The sequence below is a fragment of the Theobroma umbraticum genome, unplaced genomic scaffold, assembly GCF_002168275.2.
Source record: "Theobroma umbraticum cultivar Fairchild unplaced genomic scaffold, ASM216827v3 scaffold_4.1, whole genome shotgun sequence".
In the NCBI taxonomy this organism is placed as follows: domain Eukaryota; kingdom Viridiplantae; phylum Streptophyta; class Magnoliopsida; order Malvales; family Malvaceae; genus Theobroma; species Theobroma umbraticum.
This window is the reverse complement of record NW_018397258.1, coordinates 1,467,688-1,476,951: the sequence shown is the minus strand read 5'-3', so window position 1 is coordinate 1,476,951 and position 9,264 is coordinate 1,467,688. Positions and strand designations below refer to the sequence as shown.

The 9,264-nt window shown below is 32.2% G+C and overlaps 1 protein-coding gene across 1 annotated transcript; it reads right to left on the bottom strand.

Annotated features, from left to right (window-relative positions):
• Positions 1-203: 203 nt before the first annotated feature.
• On the bottom strand, positions 204-1,612 carry SAUR36 (SAUR-like auxin-responsive protein family). Its single transcript, XM_021424195.1, has one exon. It carries the CDS (start codon positions 992-994, stop codon positions 491-493), a length of 504 nt encoding a protein of 167 aa, XP_021279870.1. The 5' UTR covers positions 995-1,612; the 3' UTR covers positions 204-490.
• Positions 1,613-9,264: the final 7,652 nt, after the last annotated feature.

Sequence of the window (9,264 nt, the reverse complement as noted above, 5' to 3'; positions counted from 1 at the left end):
TTCGCCGAAAGAAAAAATTGAAGATGGTCATCGCCATCAGAAACAAAAGAAACAATCCTGCAACTTGTTTAATCGACCTATTTATCACTCAAATCAACCGTGGGCCAGAGTTTGCCGAAAATCAGAGAAGCAAAAGTCTACTAGCAAATTTGGAATCGTCTGATTATTATCACGATCACCATCAATCACGATTATCAGTACTATTTTCGACATTCTCGTAATTATTTACTGCTATTTAAATATAAAATAAGTTACTAGCATTGTAACAGCATATTTAAAGAAAAAATATTCTCTAAAAATGTACACCCGAAAATTCATTGCACCAGGTCTTTCAAAAGACCACCGAAAAAGTATAAAAAAGCAAAAAGTAAAAAAAAAAAATTCTATCTAGTCAAAAATTCCGAAAACATCATTATCACAATCATTGACCAGAGCAATTATCGTCATCATCAACAAATTTTTTACCAGCACCACCAGCAGCGGTGCCCTCTCAATGGTGGCGCTTCCATATCAATTTCCTTCCACCGGTTCCCTCGGCTATCCGTGTCTGGACCCTCTTGAACTCCGAAAACCGGCAAGGAATCGTGATTCCACCTGGCTGCGTAAACCCATACTCCTCTTCGGCTTCTCTCAAGAGCTCGCCGAACAAAGGGTGGTTAAAGTAAATAACGGGCACCAAAACTCTGTGAAAGTCGCCGTCCTTTTGACCGACGTAAACGGCCAAGTGTCCTTTCGGAACTTCCATCTGTTTTTCATCGACAGGGTCTTGACCAATGGGAACGTAACCCGACCCTGGTTTCACCGAGCATATAGATTTGGCTCCGTTAGTTAAGCGGCGACCCCAACCGATGAGCTTGGAGAAAGTCTTTGACTTGCAGAACGATCCTGCTTGCGTCAGGTGGTGGTATCCACGTGGGTTCCGAGCTTTGCGAATGAACCATCTGGAGATCCGGACAAGCCGTTTCCCGATCTTGAAACCTCTTATCTTTCTCATTGGTTTTGTCAGATTACGAAGTGAAAGAGGAAGGCTCTGTGTTTTTTTGTTTCTTTTTTTGGAGCGTACGAGAATCAGACTGAAAAGGTTTCGTTAGGATGAGATGGAGTTTAGGAAAAGGGCCATGGATCGGCCATGGACATAGTAAGGCGAAAGAGAGTCAGGCATACTTCAGAGAGAGACGTTGGTATATTTGACATCCTTGTTCCTCTCTGCAACTGAGTAGTTCATTCGAAAACTGATTCAAAAATTCCTAGATTAAATAGCCTTCTCTTTTTTCCTTCTTCTTTCTCTGTTCAGAAGAACCAAACTCAAAATCTTTGGTACCCGTAGAACAGTAGCAGGCCGCACAGGAGATGAAGGGCCTGTCTACAAATATAAAGTGAACCACCAAAAACTCAGCAACTAGATAGAGAAGGGGAAATTTGAGGGAGTCAACAATAAGAGGAAATAGGGTTTGTCTTGATAGGCGGCAGTGGGACGCGCAAATTGAGTGTTGAAACTGGAAACCAGTAAGAAGAAGAATTGTGATTTAAATAGGAAAGCCAGACAGCAAGAGAAAGTCGTATGTCAGATAAACGAAGCGTCGTCTGATCATAAGTGGCCGCGGCTAGATTTTCACGGAGCTTCGGATTGTTATATGCTTAATATAAAAGAAAAACAATAAATAATGTTCTAGAGTGAGTCATCACCGTTTGATTGACATTTTCTGATTCCCACGTTGACCTGGACTGGCCTTTCCCGTTATCTGATTGGGCGGTTAGATTAGTAATAGAAATACATGGTAATTTTTTCAGCTACCTCTTTCATGGGTCTGGAATACTAAAAAAATGATAAGGATGCTTCGAAGAAACCGTCAGTTTGGCCACGTACGTAACTTGGATCAGAACACTTTTAATAATGGACAGAAGAGTCAAAACACCAAGTCTCAGTCAGCTTTGGTGCAGCAGATCCCAATTTAAATTTTTTGCAACCCAATCCTCCCTCCTCCACGTGGCCTCCTGATGCAGGCCAACTTAAGGGGTACAGCCTTTGATTTATGAGAAGAGAAATTTCATATTCGAATTAAATTTTTTCTTAGGTTGTTTGTCACGAGTTTAGATTGAATAATTATTCAATCAATTGACATGTGCTTATATTTTGTATAATGTCTCGTAATAAATTATTTTTCATTACCAAATCATTATAAATTAATTATATTGTGTATGAAATACTGATTTGTCATAAAACTATATTTTCTTATGCTTTAAAAATTGATTCAAGACTCAAACCATTATATTAATGATAGATTTTGAAGTTTGAATAGTTTTAGAGCCTTTGACTATAAACTTTTTTTAAAATTTTTAAATTAGATTTAAGTATCTTTCTAAGAAAAACAATAAAAATGTTTTTGTATTTTCCTTTTTCATATATATACAAATATTCCTAGTCAAACTATGAAAATTTCATCATAGCTCACAACGACTACGAGATGCTAATTGTGGGGTGCCTTGAAAGTCAGGGCATCGCAGCATTAAATTGCAAATTGGAAGCACGCGGAAGGCCTCAAAAAAGAGTTGGTACAAAGAATTTGAGGCTAATATTTACATTTTCGGTGAGACTGACTGATCCAACCGAAAATTTATTTCTTTTTTGTGTGACCAATATATCTTAATGCACTGTAGTGTACATTGACGTTCAATATAATAGAAATTTGGTATATATATATTTGGAATCTTTGAGATGTATTCTATTTTGGTCGGTGATATGAATTATAATTATATTTATTGTATAAAACTAATATGGTTAAAACATTATATAGTGCATTTTATGCTTTTAAAAAATATATGTAATGCATTTTATCTTATTTTATCATATCATCAAAATATTTTGTCACAATTAATAAGACACGAATTGAAATTAAATACATTAATATTAGATACTATTACATAGGATTGTTCATACAAAATTACAATCGTTTTAAAAGGGTGTATAATGATAATATATTTATTAGTTAATTTATAAATATAAATTGTGTAAAAATTAAAATTTATTATTTTAATGATCCCGATTTCAATATCAATAAATATTTATTTTTATAACTTTATTAACATTCTCACCTTTCAGCTGGAAAATATTTGTCATATACAACTGAAGTATGATATATCTAATCATATTCTGCCATTGGATGCTTGACAAGTGTTGGATTCAGAGATGAGGTCCACATGTCCTTCGGTATACGTAATCAACATACCAGCCCTCCTCCGCTCCTCGATGAAAAGAAAAAATCGGGTGGAAGGTTGAAGATTCCGTACAGAAAGGTCGTACTTTACCGTATTACGAATTCAAGGACTGCTGGTAGTCGTAACACGTGGGTCCGCCCGATGCTAATTTGTATTGACAATTCCAAAATGGTGGGTCTCTTTGCCACGTGGTCGAATCCCGACAAGCAACGCGTGCATCGATCTGAATCGGTGAATCAAGGCTGTGACAAAATACGGTAAAAAGCCTAAAATAATCTCATATTCGTGGAGTTCGGTACTCTTCCTATCGCCATCTGTCACTAATCAGGAGTCCTTTCAAATTCAAAGACAAAAGTTTCTTGGGACAAAAATCTTTGTGACTCCTGTCTTTCAAAATTTTGGGCATGAAAATCGTTGTTTTTATTTTGAACATTAACCCAATTTCTAGACTTTTCTCTTTTTTTCTTTTTATGTAATTCTTCTTTGAATACCATTTTTGAGTGCTTTTTCCCCCTCAATCCCACTATTTTTGATTGGTTTGACCAAATCACTTCACACAAATATCTAGAGTTCATGTACTGATTTATTGAAAATGTTGTTTAATCCATGAAACATATAACTGAATAATTTGTGTCAGAAAATGAAAAATAATTTAGTGACGTTGAAGTTCTTCTTGGTCTTATCTTAATGTCAAAAAAATAAATTCTGTATGGGTAGAAAAACATCATGTCATAATTACATATATATATATATATATATGAAAGAATTTTATTTGTTCTTTGGTATACCAACGTTAAACTCAATAATATCATTTAACGGTACACGAAGTTTGATGCATTTTATTTTAAAAAATTTAAATTTGAAACTTCATCCATTTCAAATTTCGAATATGATAAAATTTATGAGATAAGAGAGAATTGTTGATAATTTAAGAATATTGTATGCATAAAATTAGTAACTGGAGTAGGTCGAATTCATTGCAGTTTTTAATATTTTCTTGACTAAAAGGTTTTGTCAGTTTAACAGAAGGTTCTATTTTTTTCAATAACCATTTCATTATTTCTTGTCAGAAGGACGATTGGTTATATCTTGAAGGTTACAATAGCATTAAGAAAATCTTAAACAGAGTTACCCACCTCGGAAATTACCATTAATTCTTTTTAAAAAAATCAACTGATTGTTGAACAAATTTTTTAATACTAGTAAACATGTTGAATATAGCAACTTGTGTGTGAAATGCTTATCGAACGGTACGTTGTTATCGTTTTTAAATACAGGCTAGTCACTAGTGGACCTTTGGATGTGTACAGAAGATATATATATATATATATATATATATGTATGTATGTATGTATGTATACACATGCTTTGAAATCAAGGTGATGAGAAAAAAAGGAGATATTCAATGGCAAGTGGTTTACTTTTTCGTCCTTGTAGGACATACACCTTTAAAATAGATAGGTTTTAAAGTTCCCATTTGAATTTTAAACTCACAAATTGCTTAGTCAATCGTGGCGTTTGCATCCTTATCTTGTTCATTTGGTTTTTTCCAAAATATTTGCAACTTCCACGCCAAAATCTGGACCGAAAGCTCTCTTTCACTAGCTCCTTGGCTTGTTCTCATGTGATATATAATATTCATTGCCTATAATTTAAAGCGCATTGGCAGGGGTTTGAAAACTACATCTTACCTGTTCTTGGAGCAATCCAACGATCTTCTGGAGTTTAATAATCTCAAAGCCGCCTTGTTGCCGTAGTCCTGTCTTGAGAAGAGAAAAGAAACGCATAAATTTCCTTTACCAGTTCTTGTTATTATATGTACGGATGCCTGTACCACAGTACCTGCAAGTTCTAGATTCACCTTTTGGATGGCTCCTAGGGGCAGGAGCTTTGGCAACACGTAAGTGTACGATATGACCTTGCTTCGGTTGCAAAGCTTGACCTCCTTCATCAAACTTTTGTTTGTTAGGTCATAAAAAATTTACGTAATTTCTGTAGAGCTGCAGATCGACTGAAGCTGGACCCAGAAAAAAATAAAAAATGTGTTTGCAACAATTCTCTAGCTAAGCAATAAGGGTGCCTAGAATACTGGAAAGATGATGTTTTTGTTGCAGGATTTCAAGACATTGCAGCTAAGCAGCCCAGATCCCTTGGTGGAAATTGGAAGAGACGTTCTCGTTTCTAAGGTAGAGGGCATATAGTTAGACTTGTTGGAGAGAGTTTCAAGTCATTTCTAAATCGCACAAGAATTGGAAATTTTGCAGATGGCCTGAGTACATTAGTCCGAGTTTATGAGCTAACTCCAGTCAAGAATGGCAGCTAAAGGCCTAGCTCTAGCTGGTTGATATGTACATTGGCAAATCTGCGGTGCCTGTTCATTTTCTTTCGCTATCACTTATATGCAGCCTAACACTAAAACTGAATAATTATAGCTTTGCCGAACCCAAAAATGACTATAGGCAAAGAAATTATGATAAACAATATAAGAAATGGAAAAAAATTACTAAGCAAATAAACCTAAAGAAACTAATATAAAATTGGACTAATACACACGAATAGTGAAACTTAAACTTGAAAATTAAAAATTTCCAGATATTCCCTTTGTATACAATGGGTGTATATAATGGTTCATTGTTTGGATCTTGCTTCAAGTCTCCAAATTCATAAGATCAATCACAAGATCGGTCACGGCGCCGGAAGGGACTCAAACAATGAGAGAGCGATTTTCTCCTTGGAATCCTGTAGCTAGTGGATCTCCATCTACTGTGACAATGGACGTGTCTTGGATAGTTATGAGCTAGGAAAGTAAGTACCTCTAGATGTCAATGATGGTGTTCGTGATAGTTGAGTAAGAAAGACGGAACCCACCCTTTTCTACGTATATTATTCTTAACTAATATAAAAAATTTACATAACATATCATTAACAGTTATGATTGATCATGACATATCATGTTATGGATGGGTGGTAACATGGCATATCATGGTGGGTGCACGTAATGTTATCTTTAACTAATGTAAAAAATTTACACACACGACATCATTAATTTTTACGTGATTATTATCAATTGTGATGAACTTTGTAGCGAAAGGCTCAAATTCACCCTCAACTGCACCAACTGCGCCACCATCCCTTAATTTCATTATTATTTTTTTCTTAAGCAATAATGGTTGGTAACATCCTGAAAATTAATAACTCATAGAAAAACTTTTCTTTTTGCTCTAAGCAATAATGGTTGGGCAGGGCAACGAATATTATTCTTAACCAACATCAACATTGAAAATTAATAACTGTTTGCGTGGTAGGTAATATTAAGTAATATTATTAGTAACTAACATCGGTACTGAAAATTAATAACTCTTTTTTTTTAAAAAAAATACTTTATTATCTAATCATACTAGGAAAACAGATGCTTCACATATTGCTCATAAATAAGGTAGTAGTCCCTTGGCTGACAATCATAAAATTGAACATTACACCTTATCTCAAAACCTCTATTTGCCATGAAGTTAGCAAGTCTATTTCTCTCCCGATAAACATTAATAACTCTTTTTAATGGTTGGATAGAGCAAGTAATATTATTCTTAACTAACATCAATACTGAAAATTAATATTTTTTTTTTGAAAAAAATACTTTACGAAGAAAACAAATACCCCACATGTTGTTCACAAGTAGGGTAGTAGCCCCTATTGGTTGACAATCATAAAATTGAACATTACACTCTATCTCAAAACCTCTATTTGACATGAAGTAAGCAAGTCTACTGCCCTCCCCGATCAACATTAATAACTTTCTTTTAATGGTTAGATAGGACAAGTAGTATTATTCTTTAACTAACATCTGCGCCATCTCCTTCAATTTCATTCTTTTTTTTTCTTAAGCAATAATGGTTGGACAAGATAAATAATAGGGTTCTTTTCAAAAATATCCCTCATAAATAAAGTATTTTTGAAAATAATCTTCTTCATAATTTTAATAATTTTTAATCAAAAGAAATTAATTTCAGACAAAATTATCTTTAATGAAACTAATCTATATGTTTAGGTTTGCATCTTAAATCGACTCATATCGTTTGAGCTTTTTTCACCAAACCATTCATTTTTAGAGTATTTTTTACTAGAAAGAAAAATTTTAAGCATTTTGAGCATTTTGAAATATTTTTTGATACATGAAGAAAATCTTAAAGTGTTTTGAGCATTTTTAGCATTTTGGAGTAATTTTGGATACATGAAAAAAAACTTTTGAGCATTTTGAGCATTCCTTATCAAGTAAGCATATTCGTTGATTATATTATTAAATGGAATATGGTATGTTGTTTAAAGTTATTGATTTTGTTAAATAAAATTCAATAGTTTTGGTAGTTTTAAGTATTATACAACTGATTTTTGGGTATTGTATAACTACTTTTTAAATATTACGAGACTATTTTTAAGTATTACATGATTAATTTTTAACTATAACGTGACTGATTGATAGGCATTGCATGATTAGTTAATAAAAGTGTGATTAGTTAGTAAAGTATTGTATTACTAGTTTTCAAACATTGCGTGACTTATACATTGCCTAAAAATTAGTCATGCAATATCTATAATCTAGTCACATAATGCTTAAAAATCGAAGGTGCAATGATTAAGTCACATAATGTCTAAAAATTAATCTCACAATATCTAAAAACTAGTGATATAATGTTTAAAAATCAGTAATGCAGTACCTAATAACTAATTAATTTGCTTACTCTCGGCTAAATTTAAGTTACTAAAATCATATAGTGTTTAAAGATATATCTATCTAATTTCAACCCTTTAACTTTGGGGTTCTATGAATATAAATTATAAGAATCTAAAACGCATACTTGGATGTCATCTCTGCTTTTTGGGATAGTGAGAAAAAGTTAGATGACGAAATAAACAATATTTGGAAAGAAAGAGAAATCATGATTTAATTTTTAAATTTTTGTCTAGATGGCCGGATAGCAAAAACTGAAACTATTTTAACTTATTTGAAATTGTTTAAAGGGTATTTTTGTTAAATTATGTCAAAAAGTGGCTAAAAATAATTAAAATTATAATGAACGTTATTTTTGAATTGGGTTTATAAGGAATGTTATCTCTTACAATTTTACCTAAATAATACTATTTTTGAATAGCATCAACACTGAAAATTATTTTTGAGTAACTCACAAAAAAACTTTTTCACAATAATGGTCGGGTAGGGCAACTAATATTATTTTTACCTAACATCAACATTGAAAATTAATAACTCTTTAGGCAAGTAAGTAATATTATTCTTTTGAAAATTAATAACTCTTTTTAAATGGCTGGATAAGGCAAGTAATATTATTCTTAACTACCTGTGACACCCACAAAAGATGTGTGACAGCCATTATTAAAATGGTGTTTATTTATATAGCGAGACCTCCTACATTGGAAGACTCTAGACATTATATAAATTTCTAATTTTTGGATGCTTCTAAACACTTTAATATAAATTTCTAATTTTTGGATGCTTCTAAACACTTTAAGATATTTATAAATGTTTCAATGCCCTCCTTACAATATATTTACAACTTTTCAATCCCCTCCAAAATATTGAAGTGCTTTAATTTGTAACTATAAGTTTCAAATTTCATAAATATAAATTTTTAATTTCAATATTTATCCTATAAAATTTAATTTAGCAAAAGAAAAATAAATACATAAAAGAAAAACCTTTTCAATACAACATAAAAAATCTTTTAAATATAATAGGTATATTATTTAACTTGCCTAAATGAAATTAAAATTGAATAAGGAATTTACAATTAAGTAAAAAATTTTGAAGAATTTTGATTTTAATTCTTTCTACAATTTTAACTTTTATATATATTTTCACAATATATCCAAATCAACTTCCAGTTTTATTTCCCTCATCATTTCCCACGCAGGTCAGTTTTTGTCACATTAGCTATCACCAAGAAAGACTTACCGTGTCACGATTGGAATTTGATATAATATAATAAAATATTATTTTCTTATATAGTATAGTTAAATTTACAACATAAATGTAAT